The sequence below is a fragment of the Mya arenaria genome, chromosome 13 (assembly GCF_026914265.1).
Source record: "Mya arenaria isolate MELC-2E11 chromosome 13, ASM2691426v1".
Taxonomy (NCBI): Eukaryota; Metazoa; Mollusca; class Bivalvia; order Myida; family Myidae; genus Mya; species Mya arenaria.
The window spans coordinates 52,761,337-52,785,084 of NC_069134.1; the positions used below are offsets into that span (position 1 = coordinate 52,761,337).

General features: G+C 33.4%; 1 protein-coding gene across 4 annotated transcripts in view; it reads left to right on the forward strand.

Moving 5' to 3' along the window:
* LOC128214750 (uncharacterized) overlaps positions 1-11,341 on the forward strand; it is a 35,854-nt gene extending 24,513 nt beyond the window's left edge. For all 4 annotated transcript variants that reach the window (XM_052921381.1, XM_052921383.1, XM_052921380.1 and 1 more), the window contains exons 2-3: positions 9,961-10,575; positions 10,911-11,341. In XM_052921381.1, coding sequence (XP_052777341.1) covers positions 9,961-10,575; positions 10,911-11,011 — 716 coding nt within the window. In that variant the 3' untranslated portion in view covers positions 11,012-11,341. The remainder of the gene's footprint in view (positions 1-9,960; positions 10,576-10,910) is intronic.
* The last annotated feature ends 12,407 nt before the right edge of the window (positions 11,342-23,748 follow it).

Below are 23,748 nucleotides of genomic sequence, written 5' to 3' on the forward strand. Positions count from 1 at the left end.
AAGCACGATATAACGCTCAGTGATCTTCTCTTTTTGTTAAGGAGTCGCTTAAAGAATGATCTAATATTATTTATATCGGAATTAAATTAAACAGAACTAGTTATTTATCTCTCTAATATAAATTGTTAAAGATATAATGTACCGTAATATATTATGATGTTCTTTAGTGTGTTTTGTTTTATGTTTTAATTTATTGGAGTTATTTTCGCCTGATACTTTTCACATACACGTTGATATATTTCGTGCTCTTTAGTATGTGTGTGTTGTTGACGAGGTCCAATGTAAAAGTCTGAAGTATAAAGTACAACATAACCTACATCTGTAATTAAAACGGTACACGCACTAACTGCCATGTCATTGCTTTATTTCCCTTCAATAATGATCTGGTTATTGTCTCCTGGGGGAAATACATCAAACAAATTTCCTTCCCTTATGTGATTGGCAAAGCTAGATTACGTTTACGTATTTTTTAAGATAGGACTCATTCAGCAATACAGCTTGAAGAACACACTAAATAATGAATTGTTTGCATAGTGAGAGCATGAGATACTATCGTATTATTTCAGTGGTAATGTTATACATTTTGAAAATACCTTGTAATTATAGATGATGCACTTTAAGTCTATCATAAATAGTTTTGCAATTTGGACTTAGTGCAACGCTTTGGACGAGCCGAATTCAGTCATTTTTTCGACGTCTATTTTTTGTATGGACATGATTGTTTGCCCTTTGCTTGAAGTCCATCACCTTAGTGCGCATCATAAAAATGCATGTCACAATATAAATTTGAATTTTGGTCATAATTTTAAGATATTATGAGATATTATCTCGTAATTAGGTTATTCTATTAGATAATACCTCCCACGCACTGTGTTTATTTATTTCAAAATGTATTACAGTTATGGTAAGTTAACACAGCTGATAATATTTACACTCAAGAACTTTCCACGTTTTGTTAATAAAAAATTGGAACTACAGAGGCAACCTTGTAGAGGCAACCTTGTAGTAATTTCAGTATTCTTGACAGATGGGTGTGTTTATGAATACCTATGTTTATGTTAGAGTTCAATTTGGGCGATCTAGAGCAATTCGGCGACCGAGGTATCCCGCTCATTTTTCTGTAGATCGTTAAAATGTGACTCTAACTTACTTGTTGTTAGCTGTTCTGTTTGTTAGAATCGATCATCATTAAATGAATGAAGATAAAAATGTCATCGATTCACACAGAAATGAATTAGATCAATATGACCTATGATCAAACATTTCAATTCATAGAAATGTACAAGTCAAATAGTGCAATATGAAATACAACAAACAATTTCAAAATAAAATAAAATGCTATAAAAATGTACCAAAAAAAATGTAAATCTGTATTAGTTATATTATAAGATATAATAATATATAACTTTCAATTAATAAATATATAGTTCAGCTCAAAACACATCAGAATAACACATTTCACTTTATACAATATACAAAAATATACTATATATATATATATATATATATATATATATATATATATATATATATATATATATATATATATATATATATATATATATATATATATTTATATATATATATATATTGGCTTGCTCCAAGTATTTGTCTATAGGCTAGTGTTATGGCCATAAAGAATAGCATATATCGTACTATATGGAAGACTATATTGTTGTATATATATATATATATATCCAAGCATTCAGATTAAGGATACCTATTTTTTAAAAGACTTTGTTCAGTTACGATTTTCTTATTCGTCAGACCATTTAATTTTGGATTTGATTTGTACGCCCTTAAAGACGACCATTGTGTATTTAAGGCATCGCGACCCTTCCGTTTAATTGATTATGCATTTTGATAGAATTTCAAAATAATTGCACAACTATCATTAATTTCAACTATTAAATATAACTATAGTTTTATTAGCTCCACTGGCCGAAGGCCATGGAGCTTATGTCGTCACAGATTGTCCGTCGTGAGTGCGTGCGTGCGTGCGTGCGTAAACTTTTACTTTAAACGACATCTCCTCTGAAACTGATAAGCGGATTTTGACAAAACTTCACAGGAATGTTCCTTTGGTGGTCCTTTACCAAAATTGCTCAAATGGTTCTGGTCCATTGCACAATATGGCCGCCACAGCTAAAAATAGCAAAATCTTTAAACGACATCTCCTCTGAAACGGATAGGCAGATTTTGATGAAACTTGACAGAATTATTCCTTGGGTGGTTCTTAACCAAAATTGCTCAAATGGTTCCGGTCCGCTACACAACATGGCTGCCAGGGCAAAAAAATAGAAAAACCTTTAAAGAACATCTTCTCAGAAACCGATGATCAGATTTTGATGAAACTTAACAGAAATGTTCCTTGGATGGTCCTTTATCAAATTTGCTTCAATAGTTTCGGTCCACTGCACAAGATGGCCCCAGAGGTAAAAATAGAAAAACCTTTAAACGACTTCTCCTCAGAAACCGATGATCGTATTGCAATGAAACTTGACAGAAATGTTACTTGGGTAGTCCTTAACCAAAATAGCCCAAACAGTTCTGGTCTGCTGCACAACATGGGCACCAGAGCTAAGAATAGAAAAAAACGTTAAACTACATCTTCTCAGAAACCGATTATCAGATTTTGATGAAACTTTACATAAATGTTCATCGGGATGCCCTTTAACCAAAATTGCCCAAATGGTTCCGGTCCGCTGCACAACATGGCTGCGAGAGTTAAAAATAGAAAAACCTTTAAGGACTTCTCGTCCGCAGTCTTCACGAAAAACGTTTTAACCTACTAGCCAGTTGGACTAGCATAATGGCATATTTTACTAGTCCGAATGACAATCTAGTAGTCCGACTATTTTGCCACATTATAAAACTGTATGCTTGAGGTAAATACCTATTTCAATTGAGCAGCTTGCAGTTTGAGTAAACATTTCTTTATTATGATGCTCATGCAGTGATAGGGAGTGACATCCTTCTGTTGGGAATAGTGCTCCTTGTTTTTCAGAACCTATGGGTACTATGTAAAAACAAAAGGCATCTTGCTTGAATAGACTGTAATAATATCAACATGGTTAGATAAGAAATGCCATGCTTTAATAGCTTTGATTACATTTTACTACTGAATTACCTCCCTTTAATAGAAAAAAAAATAATGTCTTAATTTTTCACGTATAGCATCTTTAAATAATTTTTAAACAATAATAATTTATGAGTAAACATATAAGCATAAAGTTCTCACAAAAAGATCAATTTAAAAACCTTACATTTATACATAGGAAAGTATATATAGACTGAACATTAATTTTCGTTTAAGTGACATTCTGAAAGTTTATGAAACAGCTATTTTTAGTAACTTAAATGGCCGAAAAGTGTAAGTGAAACACCAAGTCGATTCTATCTCGTCAGTTCTTGTTCAGGTTAGATATTTGCTTCATAATCTATTCAGATTAAATGTTTATTAATTGTTTAACTTTTAAGCATTATTTTGAGTCGATATTTATAGTTTAAAGGAAAAACTTATATCTTAAACAGCGACAACGTGTCGCGAGTGGCAAAAGACCCGACATCACATCAGAAGTGAAAAAAAGATGGTCTTATGCAGGACTAAGTGGATGCGTGTTGAATGCTGCTTGTATAAATATATTTTGATAATCAGTAACTAGTGATTAAAATCGATATCACTTAAGTTAAAAACTAAAAAGACAGTAAATGCTTATATTACTTCAGGTTGAGGGTTCTTTTCTGCTGTTGTTGGTTCTTGTCGGTTTTTAGTGACAGCGATTATTCGGAACGTCTCGTCGATTTCCAGATAATTTCCCGCGGAAAAACAAGCATGGCTGCGAAAAGAAAACGTGAAAATGACTCGGTAACGGGTTATTTAAAAGACGTGTCGCCATTAAAAGTCGCAAAAAACAATAATAAACATCTCCATTTCCATTTGGAAAACAATGGTTTGTAATTTTTAGCTCGCCTGTCATATGACAAGACAAGATTACATGTTAGTCAATCGTCAGTCCACAAATTGCCTGCGTCACAATTTTGACATAATCTTTATGAGACTTAATAACAAGGGTCATCTCAACAAAATCTTTGACAAAATGGCCCAAATGGTTCCGTTCCGCTGCACAACATGGCAGCCAGAGCTAAAAATAGGAAAAACCTTTACACCAATTCTCCTCAGAAACCGATGATTAGATTTTGATGAAACTTGACAGAAATGTTTCTTGGGTGGTCATTTACCAAAATTTGTTAAATGGTTCCAGTCCACTGCACACCATGGCTGCCAGAGCTAAAAAATAAAAAAAACTTTATACGACTTGTCGTCGAAACCGATGACCTTTTTTCGATAAAACTTGACAGAAAAGTTTGTTTGGTGCTCCTTTACTCAAATTGCCCAAATCATTTCGGTCCACTGCACAACATGGCAGCCAGAGCTATTAAAGTAATTTTTTTTTTAAATAACTTCTCCTCAAAAATTGATAATTGTATTTCTATGAAACTTGACGAAAATGTTCGTTAGGTGGTCTTTGCTTGAACTTTTTGGCCAGTGGAGCACAGGCACTGATGTGCCTCTTGTTAGTAATTGAAGCTCTTCTGCAAATCAACTGTGTTTTAAGAAAGAACTTAAGTGTTCAAGCCGTTAATTTTAAATCACCATGAGTCATTTATAACAAAATTAAGTTTAGTTCAATGTAATATGTGTTTTGATGTCAATTGTGTAATAGTCATATTCTTGAGTATGTTGGATTTTAAAAGGAAATTATCTTTATGCTTTTCACGATAAACGTGTTGATTTATTTGATATAATCAAGATTAAGTAATACATTTTGTGACGTTATACCGTAATACATTAATTAAAGTTATATTTAAGATATAATTAAGATTTAATTAAATGTATATGTGTCTACATACTGTATGTTTAGTAATGTAGGGTATAATTGATTGTCATTTGAATATGGAGGTGGTTGACAGCCGACCTGGTACAAATGTACAAAATGGTCATGTTAATTACAAAAATATGTATTCCTGGGGTTGTAAAGCTGTCATATTTATACAACAAATTAGTATAAGAGAGATGATTTTGGATGTAAAAACAGAAGGGTTAGGGAAAGCAAGAAAAGCGGCCTTGGGTCCTTAATGGACTGCAGTTAGGATGCGGGATTACCTTAAATGTCATACTGCATTTAGAACTTATTATTATACTTAAAAAGAACGTGGAACAATAAAGAACTGACATTCGAACGGTTGTTGTTTAATAACTTAAAGACTTTCAACAAGTTAAGTGAACAGTAGCATTACCTGACAATTTGGCTTGATAATAAAATTCATTTAAGCTTGTTACTCTTAATAGGTTTTGAGCTATTGAGGCCAGAAGCACCCGTCTTATTTTAAGAATTGTTTGACACGTAATTTTGACATAGGTCAATGTGAGAGTTATAACTGATCGTTAAAGGAAAGTACTTCTTAGTGTTAACTTCAACGGAGAAGAACGTTAGGGGATTAATAAGATCGGATTCAGGTAAGACATTTTCCTTGATGATAGTTACTTAAGCTTGTTAGGCTTATAGCTTTCGAGAAATCGAGGCTGGTAGCTCCTGTCTTATTTCAAGAACTGTTTGACACGGAGTATTGCCATGAGTCAATACAAAAGTAATTACTGGTCGTCTTTGGAAAATACGTCTTGCGTTACGTTATTTATTTTCCGGAGAAGTAATGAATCGCGATTAATTAGATCGATACCAATCTGATTATATTGACTGACGATAATGAAACAGGGCTAATTAATCCGTTTAAAATGAAATATAGAAATAATTATCGTATCTTAACAAGACTATCACTGAAATGATCTCATCACTTGAGAATTTCAAGATTTATTTGAAAAACTAAGTAAGAGCCATTACTCATGAACAATAAAATTAAGATAATGAAACTTAAGGTTTTTTGTCAAATTTTATTTGCAGTCACGTTCATGACTAATAAACTATTACAAAAGTTACATTGTCTCTCTCAGTTCCGCCTTAAATCTCTTTTCGATCTTTCTCGTCAATCTGCAAACAACTTAGTTTATAATATTCCACTAAAGGCAGTCTCAATATGTCTTCAACATAAATATATACTCAAAACTTAATTGAATATTCTGTCCCCAATCAGTCTTCTTAGTTATATGCTTTATTGTGAGCCAATGTAACCGATGCATATTTCAAACCATTTCAGTTAAGCAAACATATTTAACGAAGCAATGCCACATAAATGATCGTGATTATGAATTATATATGAGTTATTTCGTACTGTCCTATTTAACGGGGACAATGGCGTCAATGAGTACATCAAATTGAGTTTCATTTTGGATTGTTCAATAAATATAATATTAAGAACTTAGCGACAAGGGATTATCAGATATTGTGTGAAATGCTATTAAACTACCGCTCTGAGTACTAGAAATCAGCCAATTGTATAGAATGTTGATAAAATGTCATCAGGTTATTGCTTGGATAGTTTACAGTATAAATGATTGTTTAGTTCATTTGATTTAGACTGACTTACAAGAAAGCATATTGTTCACATATCTCAAACAGACGTCAACACCGTACATTATTCGTGTATAGAACAGTTATTTATTCATAAATATAATTTTAGTGTGCATCACCTTGTTCAATTGTACAAATGCTTGCATTGATAGATCCCAGTAAAGCAAAATCTGGCTTAAAAGGATTCTCAGTCAAAAACAAGTTAAAAATAACAAAATTGCCTCTAATACTTTCTTCTAAAACATGATTCTTAATTAATTATAATTTCGATAATATGTATGATGTGAGTGTATTAGAAACATTAATAAATGTGGATCTTTTCTTTAAATAACAAATCTGGAACAATTGAAATTAACTTAGTTTAGTTTATGCCATTTGAGAAGTGTTCTCTGTTAAAACGATATTTTCATGTTTTTGGCGATTTACAGACAATAGAGCGTGCGCACTTTGGGGTTGCCCGCATTTTTTTCTCAAGATCGTCATTCTTGGACTCTTCACTTATTTGGTGTATTGGGTGCATGCTATAGATGCTACATATATATCATTTATGTACAGAAAAGTCGAAAACAAACGCGACTGTCATTGACGAAATGTAAACACAAAGTATATGGTTCTTTTTGCTAGTTACACTAGTTTAAAAAGTAAGCTTAGGTGGAAAAAGGGCCGACTGAAGTATACTCTATGAGAATATATTTTGGGGCATTCGTCAGAAACGATGCAATAGTATGTAAAAACAGAAAATTTGAAAAACTCTCGATTGGCATTGACCAACAAAAGAATATAAAAACAATTATGTTTTGTTGGGGTCCTGAAGTTGACGTAAGAGGGTGCGTAAATTAGGTTTTAAACTTTTGACTTTTACCCCTCCCGCAGAACAAAAAATATTTGGTGATAGTGTTTGCAGAACAAAATCATCAAGACATTAATTGGTACGTCATTCATATGAATCAGGTTATACAGATTGTCTTGCAATTCAATTAACAGGGAATTTAAAGGGCTAAAAATGTTTTCGCTAAGCAAAGATATATTTTGAAGAATACGTTTAGGCTCAAACTATCCAAAATTGAGAATTAAAAATTGCCAAAAAAGCCGATTAAACATGCAAGTATGGATAACATTTGAGGTACCACTTTATTGCATCCGATGCACATTTACGCCAATGATTCCATGTTATAACATTGTATAAAGGTGATCTTAACTCTTACAACATTTGAAAAATCCGCGATTGTCATTTGTTCCCACAAAAACGTAAATAGCAAAATGTATTTAAGGGCAATAAGTAGCTGCCTCTGTAAGATGTATTGTTTTTTTGTCGACAAATTGGTTGGCACTGGGATTATACAGGGTGTGCTCTTCTGACAGCGATTCAATGACAGTTATATCTCTCCGGCTGACTTCTTTCAAGCTGAAAGTATAAATATTGACTTTTATAAACTAACAAAGTAGAAAATTGTGCCTTTTATACGGAACATTTCTTACTTTAACTAACGAAATAAACGAATAGAAGAAAATTACAAAAAAAAAACAATCAATCGTACCCCTGATGGACATAAGCCGGGACAATTTGTTCCCATCTTTCGCCTTTGTTACTCTTATCCTAGTGACGAATAGTGGAACTTCGGTGCCGAAGTGTTTTTTATGGGAATTTAATTAATTAACAACTTAATGGAATAAGTTCTTTTTTGTATCTGTAACAATCAATCTAATACATAGCCACGAAACAGTTTAAATGACAAACTACAATGATTTGTAGTGAATATTGATCTAAATATTTCTGATATAGTATTTCATTCCGAAATTAAAATTAATTTTGTCAGGAAAAATTATACAAATAATGATTTGTATTTTATTCCTTTGCCAGATTAATGTGATGCTTAAATATTTATCGATGTAACAGTTTTCTTTGAAAGGTCGTTGATTTCTGTATTACTTTCCGTAATGCTGCATGTGTACATGTAAATACATGCATAAGTGATGAACGTTTATGAAAGTGTTGTAGTAAATGTTTGGAAAAATATACAATAATGGTCCAACGTAGATAAAAGGAACCTCCCTTTCTTACAAGAGTCCAGCGCGTATTACGAGTAACTCCAACAGTTTAGTAATTATCAACGACGTGCAGTGTATTGCATGATTATTTTAAAATCCAAAGAATGTGAAATATTGCTATCCAGATATCATACATCTGTAATCGAAGTCATATAAAACAATGGACATGATTGTATTTGAAGTCTTAACCGTTTCGTTATGTAGAACTTCTCCAAACAATGACTTTGAATACCATATGAACAGTTTGTATCGAACACTTAAATGAAATACCAGGAATCTGGCAATCTGGGAATATCACAAATTTATAAACGGCGAGTTTAAGCACTCACACGAAATAGTAGTTGTATGATTATTACCGAAGGTTAAACTGTCTAGAAACATTTGTCGTATGTTTCAAATATTTATAAGACGTAGAAGCCTTACATTATTTTATGAAATATGGTGTAAAGTAATCGACTCCTTATGATTAACTTCAGGATGTGTTTAAAATCCAAAGGAAGGAATAATTTGCTTTAGTCCTTTTTTAACATTGTTTGAGTTAAGATTGTTTTACGATACTGAATAAAAATAAAAAAATAAAAAACTGTTCGAAGTTTTTTAAAATAATTCCATTGATGTCAACCCCCGCTTAAATTCCTGTACAGATCTGTTATCATATTCAATAGATGACAAAATCAAGCAGACATCCAACGCTAATTTATAGACTGGAGTAACACTATTAAAAGTACTAGGAAAACTATGATGTTCTCTGTTGTCATCTAAAACATTTTAAGACATTTATCATTGAAATATTGTTGTAATTTTCTTTCATGGACATTTCTTTTTTATTTTATTTTTTAAATCGGCGGAAATTTAAAAAAAAAAAATTCTTTATTTTTCGGTCATTTTCGTTTATTCAAATAAGAAGTACTAAAAATATACATTGCAATCAAAATAACATTTTTACCTGTAAAAGGTTAAAAGTTTAATCATTTTCATAATCGGAAATAACTGAGTCGATTTAAAATCATTCTAAAATGTCATGGACTTATAATTGGTGGAAAAAAAACATGGTCAGTTTTCAATCACAGTTTTAAAAATATAGTTAATTTGTTTTATATAATATATAATATAGCACTTTAATATGTCATAGTGCTATACAAAGTTATGCTTTCTAAGATCGTCGATACTTGCATGTATATCTTTTGATCTTATATTGAATGATGAAAACCTCATTCGATTATCAAGTGTTTTTAAGATTATTTTAATCGAAGATTTACCATTTTTTATTTAGTGTAGAAAAGCGATTTATCACGGCAAAAATGGGATAGATGAAATAAACGACATGATAAAGAAATTATACGAATATCTTCATATAAATCTGTTTGTTTTTTCTTTTCAGTAGTGGCAGTCAATATTCCGCCTCAAAATGCAGACAAAATACAAGGGCAGTTGTCCAAGGCTCTTAAAGATGACAAAAGCCGAGAATTATGGCCTGACTGGCTAAAAACACTGAATAGAAATTACTATGGTACATCAAGCGAAGTTTCAGACACTGCAAATGCTGAAAACAGGGACAGTTATCTAGGGGAAGAATTTTTAAAATCAGTGTTCTCTGATGACAACCTTTCAAAATTCCAAAACACACCGAGATTAAATTCAAAATTGTTAGGGGATAGAAAACAGATGCCTTTAACGAAGATCAATATATCAAAAACTTTGGGTTCTTTACCGTCCAACAAATCCGAAACAAAAATCGAATTTGACAATGAACACGACAGAAACACGACAGGAAACACCACAACTTACCCTATACCAAACACATTAGAAGGTACACATACGCAAAATCAAAGCAATGAAAATAGCGAAACGAACGACGTTTTGAGATGCCCCCTCAAAGAGAGAATGGCATACACAGATTGTGGGACCCGGAAGTCATGTCCTTCATCCTGTTCTGGTCAAGGAGATTGCGCTTACCCTTACTGTGATTATCGAGGGGAGTGTCAGTGTAGAGAAGGTAGGTTTAACGGTTGATTTAAAAAGATTTCTTGGTTTGTTTGCATGTTCGTGTTTCTTCTGAGATTTGTATTTTATTTTAAGTGATTAACAAAACTATTCATACACTATATGAAACATTTCCTTTCTTCGCAATTACAACCTACTCCAGAAAATATACCAAAGTTATAAAAATGTGTCAGTATTTTGGCGTATCGAAATAAACCATTTTATTTGTATTGTTTTATGAAAGTGGTTTCGTTTTCATTCCTTAGTCGTATCCAATATGGAGAAGAAAATAAAGAAACATGCAATACACTTGTTTTCTTGACACACGTGTATTAATCTTCATTACAGCCGAGTGCAGTAATGGCAGCATGTGTTGGTTCTACCGGCTTCCGTGTCAGGGAACATTCTCCTGTATCCAGGGCACCTGTCGGTGTGATGACGGTCGATGACGTCACTTCTGGACATTTGGACAAATGATGATACGTTCTCCTTTTGAAAGACTTATATAAAACATTTATATCTTTAGATTATAACAGTGTCTTCAAAAGATTGTATCAACAAAAAAGAGGAAAAAAATACATTCTCATGAATGTAGAGAAAATCGCGTCGTTATTTAAATTGTTGAAGCTTGTTTAAGAAATATCGCCTGTCTGTTATTTAAACATCATGAAAATATAAAAGTAAATTATTCGTGTTATTGCCTTCACAAATACTTACTGCTTTTTCTGTTTATGTCAACTTATGTTCAAAGTTCAAAACGAATTAAAGAGTTAAAGTACGGTTCATTTTGATATTTTTTTGGGGGGTGCAAAGTCAGAAAATAAAACAAATACTAGGGAAGCTGCATCAGGTATTGTAACCCGTGGCACGCACTTGAGTTTATGTTGTCCTAGATATTTTCTTAGAACTACTACGTATCAAAAGTGAAAAATGTCCTCAAACCCGACAAGGTGGTTATGCTTCAAGATTGTTTTGATTTTTTTCTACTTAGGCCTAGCTTATCTGCTATGAATTATTAAATATACTGCCTAATGTAAAACAGAAGTTAGAAGCTGAGTCTTCCTCTTCGATTAACATCATATTGTAAAGTTTCTACGTATGATCTATTCTGCAGTAGTGTGATATAGATCAACGGAATTTGATTAACAACACGCATTTTGTACTAATGGTTAGAGGAGACTGAAAGCTGTGTATCCGCGAATCTTCTAGACACAGAAAACCAAAAACCTCGAATGAATCATATGATATGTGTCGAGGCACTAAGCGTCCCTTGTTGGTGATTCGTTTCATAATAACACCCGAACAAAGGTCACATGCTCAGAGCCTTGTCGGCTTCCATTTAACCAGTGCTAACTCTTCTTTCCATTGTTTGCTTCTCGGTTATGTAACGTACTGAATTTCATTGACATAATCCCATACAAACACGCAGACTTGTGCACAACAATACGAAATAATGACATAAAGGCGGTCATATACGTTTTATTCATCTTACTTTGATTTAAATATTAAGTTTTTTTGATGTTTGAAAATACCAATTTGTGTCAGGAAAGAGAGACTATTGTAAATGATGTGTCAAATTCTTTGTTAGTCGTCAGACAAATGGATGAAAGGCATTTCTCGATACGTCAATATGATATAAATACTTTTAGTATTTTCTTTCAAATATACACCAAAATCACGACCATATCAAAGCTGTCATTTGTACATTTGGCTCATGGCGAGGATTTAAGCAAGCGTAAGCGCCCCCTATCGCCGTATTGGTGAATAATAATCTTGCATTTAAGTTTGGACTTACGTTGATACTTCGCTTTATTTGAGATCTATTGCCGATCTCTTCAAATTTAATGTCATGTTCCACGGCCGATCCCATTTTCTGGAACTGACAACATACTCGCTTTGGATGATGCCTGAAGGGATCTCGTTGGATTCATGTTTCTAGTACAAAAAAGCTGATATTTTTTCTCGACATAAATATATTAATTCTACAAAATTTCCTATTTTTTTAATGTTGTAGATGGATTGTGTTCATACACAAAATATACGATATTTGACTGATTTCTTTTTCTATCTGAAAGTCACATGATGTCATAAAGATAGCTTATTAAGCTTAATGAACCGATCCTTTTACACCAATTACCTAAGTTATTTTTTCAATACTAATCTGAACTCGTTCTACTATATATCTGACAGCATGGCAAGATTTAAAATCTTATTTGTTTTAACCGCTTTCCCTCAGGGAATCCGCTTCAGATTCAGTGCTAATATATCATCACATAATAGAAAATAGCGTCTGCAAAATTGATTGACAGTTTAAATAAATAATTAATTTTGTGTGTCCACCCCTTGATGTTTTCAACTTAATTACACTTTACCTCGCATTCAATATCTCTCCAATGCCCTAGGTTCTGTTCATCTAGTTACAAATAAGCTGACCAAGAGTCCCTGATATGTTTGGCCAGTGTCAAATATAATTCTAATTTCCGATTTTTAAGTCAGCGGACTGTAGCTAGTTTCCTGGTAACTAGTGTTTATAGCAAACTAGTTCTTTATTGTATGCACTATAAAGTCATACAAGTGGATTCAGAGGGTTAAATCTCATAAAAAAACTATGTCCATTTTCATAAAAACTCGTAATTCAAGTCTTTATCATCTACAACACACCACAGTTTACCATATTTTAAAATAATAATGGTAGAATGCGCCTTATAATAAAGATGAGTGCACTGCAATGATTAGTGCATGGATATGAAGCGGATTTAATGAGAAGTGATATTTTATTGACGGTATCTTGATTCATAATGATTAGAACTTAAGGTTCTGCCTGTTATTAGTAGGTCCGCGAAGAAACAATTAGTTTCTCTATTGAAACGTTTTAACTGTATTATGCTTTACGACAATGTAACACAACTCTTACATCCTCAGTTCGTGTATACGTCTGGACGCCAAAGTGACGACGATTTATCAAAGTGATTCTAATTGCGCGATTAAGCTCTGACTACTAGGTTAACGCTATTTCATATGACATAATGTATCGACTTTATAAGATTTTACTATCTAATATAGTTGACTGTCTTATGTTCAACACTATATCAATAAAAGTCGTCTGTTCGTCATGCCAAAACAAATAACCAACAATTTAGTGAAAAACAAACACGAAACAATCAATTAAGTACAAAGCAGTGAATGATTTGAAAGGACACATTCGTAACCTTAAAATATTTGACATTGAGTTTTTCTCATCTAGTATGTAGACCGTTTCATCACTAAACAATGTTTAATCTCTCATGGGGAAAATATAGCGAATGATTGCGTTTGTGGGGGTTATTTGACAGATAAATGTGTTTTATTTGGTTTACAAAAGTATCATATCTAAAGAGTGTCGTTCTGGCGATAATGAAATGAAACACTGACGGAATATAGCATAACAAATGCAATGGTTCAGCAATTGTCTTTAGTATTAATTGTGTTGAAGAAGGCGTTGAAGGAAATGTTTTCAAAACAAACAATGGGGTTCCAAGCTTAAAAAGATTTCCTCCCACAGTTTTGGTATGTATATAAAAGGGGTCCTACACGGAAAAAAAGAAACATTAATATATATATATATATATTTCTTTCAAAAAAAAGATTTGATTAAATTAGAAGAAATTAAACATCATCAATTTTGCAATATTTTTTCGTGATTATTTCATTTGTTACATATCGCACGATGTGCTTCAGATGGATTAATGTTGCAAACATTGCGGAATTGAAAAAAAATAAAATTGTTAATTCTGTTTCTGGTGAAAAACCGATGGATGGTTATGCGGGCACCATATTAATCAGTATAAAAACGACAACGCCGTTTACAGAAACATTGATATCGGTATTAAATTATGCAAACACTTGGGAAAACAATAATTCAGTCGTTGACAGTATTTCAATGAAAAACACAAAAACGTTACGATGCTTCTAGAAACTGTTTGTTTATGTTCACAAAAGGGCAGACGGCAGCAACCATACCATTGCGATATGAAAAATTAAGCAATTTCAAACATTCTACTAAAAGACAAGTTCACAAAAAAGAGTCGTCGGAACACCTCCTGGTCACTCCAGGTGTGTTATTTTTTCGAGGTCACCAGCACTTTGTTATGTGTTTTTGTTATGTAATTTATATGAGTATAATTTTATAGATGTATCTAAGCTAATGTACCGGACTTTAAATAAGGATTCTAGTATCTTCTTGTTGTATTATTTCAATTGGGTTATTTTTTCATTACTGTTATGGCAAGTGTACTCAATTCCTAGTCTGGCCGTCAAGTGTTTTCCTCATTCTGTACTGGCTTACTTTTTGCTCTAAATGGGACAGTGTAAACTACGGGGACACGATAAGGAGCTTATACCTGTAGACTGGTCCTATTTAAAGGCACACGGATCAAGCACGAAACGAGAGGGCAATAACGCTAAAAGCGACACACATTAACACGGCTATCAATTATTATCGTCATTGGTTACTGTTGTGGTAGAAGTCACACATGGCGTACATTTTTGAATGAAATGTTAAATATGTAACATAACCTCCTGGCCCCAATTGGCAATGTTTCAACTTTATTATCCGTTCACAATGCATCAGGCAGCGACTTGTCTTGAAATATGGTAAGTCTTTTAAATGCAAACCATACGGCTTGGGAATAATTGTTCAATTTTCTTTAAAATATCTAGTAAAATACCAAATAGTAGCAATAAAGCTGCAGTAAAAAACCCCGACAAAATGGTTTCTTGTGATGGTCTAAAAACGATATTTCATGTGGCTTTAATATCCATAAACAATGCAATATGCGTAATGGTGATTGAAACAACTGCGCGTGTTATTAAAATTGTACATAATTTTAGTCAAGGATGTTGTAAAGAAGTCAATATTTTGTATCATATTGTCAAGTTCAATTTGCAAATTCATGCGAGCATTTAAGTGAAATACGTTACAGTTTATCCGCAGTCTAAAAACTGCACTGTTAAGTTCCGCCTCCTTGGTTCCAATCCTATATGGAAGTTAATGTATACACGATAACAAAGTAGTCACTCTCCAACAAGGTACTCTTGTTTAATAAGGTGAATTATGTTTAGATTTCTTAGTGTTGCATTGAATTGTGAACGGATGTACCATCACTGGCTTCAGTAATGATAAATGTTTAGAGTCCTGAACCAGCACTGCAAAGAGTAATGCATGGAAATGAAGCGCATGCTATGTGAAGGGATATTACATTTAGATAAAATCTGGTAGCTTGGTTCATACAATGTATGCACTTCAGAAATTAGCATGCTATAAGTAGGTTCGCTAGGTAACAAATACTATTGAGACGTGTTCAATATATAATGCTTATAGACAAAGAAAAAGCTGAATTGACAGTTCGTAGACCCCATGTCCGTATTAACGTCCGGACGACACATTTATCAGAGTGCGACTAAGCTCCGCCTACTTGGTAAACGCTCTTTATATGACTACATGTTTAAAAGACCTTATTAACGAAATTACTATCTAATATTGTTCACTTTCATCTGGTATTCACTATGTAAGTAAAGCTCGTATTCTAAGAATAATTAACCATCATCTATCTATTTAAAAGACACGAAGCAATCAATTAAGTACAAAGTAGTGAATTTTGTTGAAGGACACACTAGTAATGGTGAAGTAACTGACATTGAAGTTAGTTTTTCTCGTATAGTATCTAGACCATTTAAAATCCAAAACAATGTTCAATTCCTCATGGGAAAAATATAACGAATAATTGCGTTTATGGGGTTTATACAGATGATTGTGTTTTGATTTGGTTGACTTAAGAAATATATCTAAAGAAGGTCGTTCTAGCGATAATGAAATGAAACATTGAAAGCAAATTGTATAGCACTGCAATGGCTCAGCAACTGTCCTTAAAGTTGTACCTGTTAAAGAAGGCGTGTAAATAGAATGCTTCGAAAATCACATAATAGGGGTCCTACGCAGAAATGATTATGAAATCACCACTTAACGAACTGCGTTGTTTGAGGAAAGAGAATTGATGCCTTTAATGAAGATCAATCTACAACTACGTCCCAAACCTCAACTAACACCGGAAAATAGATTACAGTGTATGAAGAAGTGTATGAAGAAGTGTTATGAAGCGTTACATAAAGATTTGTTTTCGGTATTTTGCTTTGTATGTTTTCGTATTCGAACGAACAAACCTCTTATAAAAAATAAAAATACAAATACCCCTATCATGAATCTAATAAAGTCGCGTCGTAATTGCAAATGTTAAACCTTTTAAGAAGTGTGTCCATGTTGTCTTAGGTATGTTTTAACGACCAATCTAGAACAAATACATGTCAAAAGTGAAACATGTCCTCCTACCCGAAAATGTGATTATGCTTGCACGTTTGTTTTATTATTTCTATTAAGGCCTATCCATTCTCTTGTGAATAATGTAAAACAATTAGCAGCTGAATCATTTATTTCCATTAACATCATCTTGTAGAGTTTCTAGGTATTCCATAATCTTCGCTATAATAAATAAATCAACGGAGCAAGATCAGCAGATTGCATTGTTTACTAATGGATAGAGGAGGCTAAATGCCTTGAATCCGAAAAAAAACACGTCTAGACACATAATATAATGTTGGTATATATATAAGTCTTATAAATATGTTAGCACAGCAAAAAAAATCGTCGAATAGGATCGAGGCATTGGGTGTCCCTTTGAGGTGATTCGTTGCGTCATATTACCGGAACCAAGGAACCAAGGTAACGTGTACACGGCCCGGTAGGCCTCCATTTAACCTTGGCTGGCACCTCTTATCATTCTTCACTCCGTTGTGTAACGTTCTAGATGTCTGTCATTCGTTGCTGTTACCTACTACTAGGACTCTTACTTTTTCGCTTTAGCTTTACAACTAATCCAATGATGAGGGGAAATTTGCCCCTTAGACTTCTGATTTTCTCTTTTACAAAATAGGCTTAAGACGCGGGTAGACCTCAACTGATTTTAACACACACACACACACGCACGCACGCACGCACGCACGCACGCACGCACGCACGCACGCACGCACGCACGCACTCACGCACGCATACAAGCACGCATACAAGCACACACACACAAACATATCAATAACACCAAATAATGATGACCTACAAGCAGTCAAATGGGTAAAATTACTCACATTTCATTATATATGTTGCTAAGATGTTTGTGAATATCAAATCAATGTGATCCATGTGATACTAGTGCCTATATTGTGCCAAATGCCAGGTAAACAAGTGCATAGATTTATATGATGCCATACAAAATTGAATTACGCATTTCTCAACACGTAAATATAACATAAATAGTTGAAGTATTTACTTTCAAAATACACAACAACCTCACGGCCATGTCAATAGCATTAACGATACACTATCACTTTCACCATTAGTCAACAATATCGGTCTCTTGAGGCATCAATCCTATTTTGATCTGATAAAATACACGTTTTTTTACAAAACAAATACTCGGGATATTGTTTTACCACGCTCTTTTCTGCTCTTGAAAAACGGTCGCTTTTAACTCGTATTGCATGTATTAATTCCAAAACAAAATAAGACTTTATCATGGGTAATGGTAGTGTCGAGAAAGTCGGGATATCCGACGTCGACATAGCGAGTTTGGACTGTATTTTTTTTTAATAGCGCTACCTTCTTGTTAGTTTTATGGCTTTTCAAAGACAGCTTATATATTGTTAATGTCAGTTTATGCCTTGTCTAATGGCAGCCTAAGGCTTGTTTAATGACATTTTTAGTCTTGTTTAATGACAGTCTTAGGTTTGTTCAATGAAAGCCATATATTGTTTAATTGCTTTTTATATTTTCTTTAATGGCAGCTTAAGGCATATTAAAAGCAGCCTCTTTCATGTTCTATTACGATTTTCGCCTTACTAAATGACAGATAATGCGTTGATTAAATGAAGAAATGATATATGGAAAGCAAACAACGCAAATGGTTTTGCTTTATACTGTTACAGAACCTGATACCATTTAAAATGCCAATTGTTCACGCGTAGACTATATTTGTCATTTTAATTCGTGAGCGCCTCAACAACAATTCTAAAACAGTGTAGCTAATCCTGTTACGTCAAATGAAGTGCTCTAGCCTCCAAAGATGTCATTCGGCAAACGTTTCTCCGCTCCAGGAGGGATTACGCAAACTTCAACGCGGTTATTCCCCCTTGTTGCCGGTTTTTTGTGTGCAAATGATTATGACATACAGACAGTCATATACGTTTAAATTCATGTACATACAGAGTGTTTGTAAAATCACCAAGTTTGTGTAAACAGAAAGGAAACATATGATAATGATAAAATATAATTGTTCTCAACTAGAAAATATTTATACACATTTCTCAATATGTGAATATAGTAATAATAATAAAAGTAACAACTTTCAAAAACATACTCACGACACGTCCATTTCAATAAAATGATACACTATCACCATTAGTAAACATTCATGGGTCTCTTGATGAATCTCAAAATATACACGTATTTTTCAAAAATGACATAAGCGATAGTGTCATGCAACGCGAGTTTAAAATCTTAATACAGCATTTCCCCGTATTTTTTGTTTTCTCTCGTTGTCTGCTTTATGTTTACGACATTCCAAAAACGTGCATGTTTACAGCATTTCATTTCTGATGATATCACAGAACGAATTCCGAGCCAAATTATTTATTACAAAGTATTAAATATTTGATAGCGTGCATCTTTATACCAGGCAAAGTGATCGCCATATTCAATGATGGCAGATTGGTGCACTAATATATTACAGTCACTCTATCATACAAAAACACATAGTCATGTGTTTCTTTGAAATTTGAAACTTGATATAAATACTACAGCGCGTTCAGTATAAAATACTAAACTTTGCCGAACCAAATTGTAGCTTATGTGTCGTTTGTTTTGTTTTTGTAATACAAAGACGCACTCTTTGCAGTGCATTTTAAATGAAATAAGTCCAATATAAAAAACACGTTTGCCATTTGTAATGGTAGTTTATTTCTTGTTTAAAGCTTCTTCTGTCTAATTGTTTGATGGCTTTTAAATGGCAGTCTACGGGCTTTCAAATTCAGCGTTTGCATTGCGAAAGGGCAACATGTGGTGTGGTTTATAGCCTAAGTCTTCTTTGATACCAGCTTTATCATGTATGTTTTATCATAATTATCCTGCTATTCATTCAGACCTTTTAAGAGAAAACTTACTTTAAAAAATAATCAATGTGATGAACATTGCGCTGATCGTAAATGCGTCGCGGCCGCCATGAAAACAATGATGTTTTCGAATCATTAAAATAGTGTGTATGCATATAAGAACTTGCGTATTTCCTTTTTGGGTACGAATCAAACATACACTAATATTAAAGTATACAGTGGATCTAAATATCTCAGAAAAGAGAAGATTCTAAATCACTTGTCTTTCGAATGAATATCGATAAATACCAACTCATGTCATAATTGCTATGTTTTGTTCAAGAGATGAATGGTACAAGTTCTCAAATTATTAAATAAGTGCTCCATTGTATTGTGAACGGATGTGGCCTCACTTTCTCAGTAATTACATATGTGCAGCGTACTGAATGAACACTGCAATGATTAGTGCATGGTAATGGAGCGGATGTTACGAGAAGTGAAATTTTGTTGACATAATATCTCGTTGTTTTGTTCATAATGACCATGAAATTCAGTGTTCTGTCTGTAATAAGGAGGTCTGCTAAGTATTAATTAGAATCTCTATTGAAACGTGTTAACTGTATAATGTTTGACGACAATGAAAGGGCTGGAAAGACAGTTCGTACATCCCGTGTCCGTATATACGTCCGGACAACACATCTAACCAAGTGCTACAAACTGCGCGATAAAGCTTCGCCTACTTGGTTAACGCTATTTTATATGACTAAATGTATAGACCTTATAACAAAATTTACTATCTAATATAGTACATTGTCTTATGTTTAGCACTATATTAATAAAGCTTTTCTGTTCGTCATGCCAAAAGAAATAAGTAACAATTTAGTGAAAGACACGAAACAATCAATTCAGTACAAAGCAGTGAATGATTTGGAAGGACAAACTCGTAACGGTAAAATATCTGACATTGTGTTTTTCTCATCTAGCATGTAGACCGTTTCATCCCTAAACAATGTTTAACCTATCATGGGAAAAATATAGCGAATAATTGCGTGTATGGGGTTTATTTGACAGATGAATGTGTTTTATTTGGTTTCCAAAAGGCATACATCTAAAGAGTGTCGTTCTGGCGATAATGAAATGAAACTCTGACGGAATATAGCATAACAAATGCAATGGTTCAGCAATTGTCTTTAGTGTTGTTTGTGTTAAAGAAGGCGTTGAAGGAAATGTTTTCATAACATACAATGGGGTACTAAGCTGAAAAAGCTTACCTCCCACAGTTTTGGTAGTATATGAAAGGGGTCCTACACGGAAAATAGAGAACATAAATGTCTATGATATACCTGTCTGATGATTCATGTTCGTTTTTTTTTGATAATTTGGCCGTTTGAAACAAACCCTATACATGCAGTAGAAATAAGTCTGGTCTAAAGCCCTGTTTGGAATGGAAATATATGTGAAGAAATTGTCATAAATCGCCAATAAAATAATGCGACAATCCTTCAAAAAAGGAAGATTTGAATTAATTAAAAGAAAATAAACAATAATAACTTTGGCAATATATTTTTCATGATTATTCCAATATGTTACATATCGCACGATGTGCTTCATATGGATCAATGTTATATAAATGGAAACATAGCGGGTTTGAAAAAAAATAAAATTGTTAATTCTGTTACTTGTGAAAAACCGATTAATGCAAACTGGTTATGCGGGCACCATATTAATCAGTATAAAAACGACAATGCCTTTTAGAGAAACATTGATATCGGTATTAAATAATGCAAACACTGGGGAAAACAATAATTCAATCGTTGACAGTATTTCAATAAAAAACTAAAACGTTACGGTGCTTCCAGAAACTGTTTGATTATGAACACAAAAGGGCAGACGTCAGCAACCATACCATTGCGGTATGATTTTTTGTAGCAATTTCAAACATCCTGCTAAAAGACAAGTTCACAGAAAAGAGCCGTCGGGTCACTCCAGGCGGTTTTTTTTCGAGGTCACCAGCACTTTGTTATGTGTTTTTTTGTTATATTATTTATATGAGTATAATTTTATAGATGTATCTCATTAAGCTAATTTAACGGACGTTAAATAAAGATTCCAGTATCTTGTTTGTTGTGTTATTACAATTGTGTTTTTTCTTCATTACAGTTATGACAAGTGTACTCTATTCTTAGTCTGGCCGTCAAGTGTTTTCCTCATTCTGTACTGGCTTGCTGTTTGCACTAAAAGGAACAGTGTAAACTATGGGGACACGATGCGGAGCTTAAAAGTGTAAAGTCCTATTTAAAGGCACACAGATCAAGCACGAAACGAGAGGACAATAACGCTAAAGGTGACACATATTCATTCGACTATCAATAATTATTGTCATTGGAAACTGTTGGGGTAGTAGTAACCTCCTGGCCCAAATTGCAATATTTCAACTTGATCTGATTATCCGTTCACAATGCATCAGGAAGCGGCTTGTCTTGAAATCTGTTAAGTCTTAAATCTACCTTTGATTCGAACCATACGCCTTGTGAAAAATTGTTAAAATAATTTAAAATGTCTGATTCAAACCAAAAAGCAGTAAAAAAGCTGAAGTAAAACCCCCCAGACATAATGATGTCCTGTGTCGATCTAAAATTAATATTTCATAAACAATGCAATATGAGAATTGGTGATTGCACCAGCGGCGAGTTGTAAATTTTTGTCACGGAGGTTGTGATGAAGTAAATAGTTTGTACCATTGTGTCAAGACTATAAGTACAAAAACTAGCGTTAGTATAAGTGAATATCGTTGTGTTCTATCCGCAGTCTAGGTGGTCTGTTCGCCAGGTAAACTAATTAACCAACAACTTAGTGAAAGACACGAAACAATCAATACAAGAAAGTGTATAAGTACATAGCAGTGAAACATGTGGAAGGACACACTCGTTATGAAGAAATATCTGATTTTAGTTTAGCCTTTCTCATGTAGTACGTACTGCTGTTTCATTCCTAAACATTGTTTATTTTCTCACGGGAACATTTAACAAATGATTGCGTTGATGGTGTTTTTTTTGACGGATGAGTGTGTTTTATTTTGTTCATTTAAGGATTACATCTGATGAATGTCGTTCTCAGTATAAGGAAATTGAAACACTGACAGAAAAGTGCGTATCAAATGCAATTGTTCAGCAACATTCCTTAATGGTGTATGAGTTGAAAAAAACTTTGCAGTAAGTATTTTGAAAAAAAACACACAACACAAATGATAGTGATCCCACGCAGAAGAAAAGTACCTCTCACAGATTATTTGACCATATAAAAGGATTCCGACGCATATAATGAGTACCGCCAATACCTTATATAAACATATAATGTAGGTCCGATCCAGAAGAAGAGTACCTCTCATAGCTTATATATAGGGGAAATTATTTTAGTCGGTTGATCCGTGGTGTTTTGTCACTTCGAGTTGACTGTTGAGAAATCCGTATGGATTATTCCACAAGCAACGAGAAGGGATACAACAGTACGGATCAACCGACTAACATTATTGCCTTTTATTATATACCTTCAAACTATTTCTGAGTAAAACACAAGCTATGTTTACGTTTTAATTTCATCGAACCCACAAACACGTAAGTAATTAGAAGAAATAGTACCAAGTATACATTTTCAATTTAAAATATGAATGGCGTATGAATATAAATAATTCGTGATTGTGTGACTTCACTTATGAATTGACTAAAACGCAAGTAAACGTCCGTTTACGTTTGTTTTTCTGTGGCGATCTGTTATAGTGGTTGATAATGATGTTACAATTGAGTAACCGAGCATTTAAACATTGGAAGACTGAAATGTGTATGTCAAATTTATACACTCGTAAGGACGACTAGAACTATATATTTCAGCTTTTACTTAACAAAGGTTATGGCATACCAAGTTATCTTAAAACAGTATCCTTTTTTTACAATTTTTTGAGAACGGCGGTGCTCTCAAACACTACTGCTTATTTTCTGCTTAACGGTTTATTTATAGT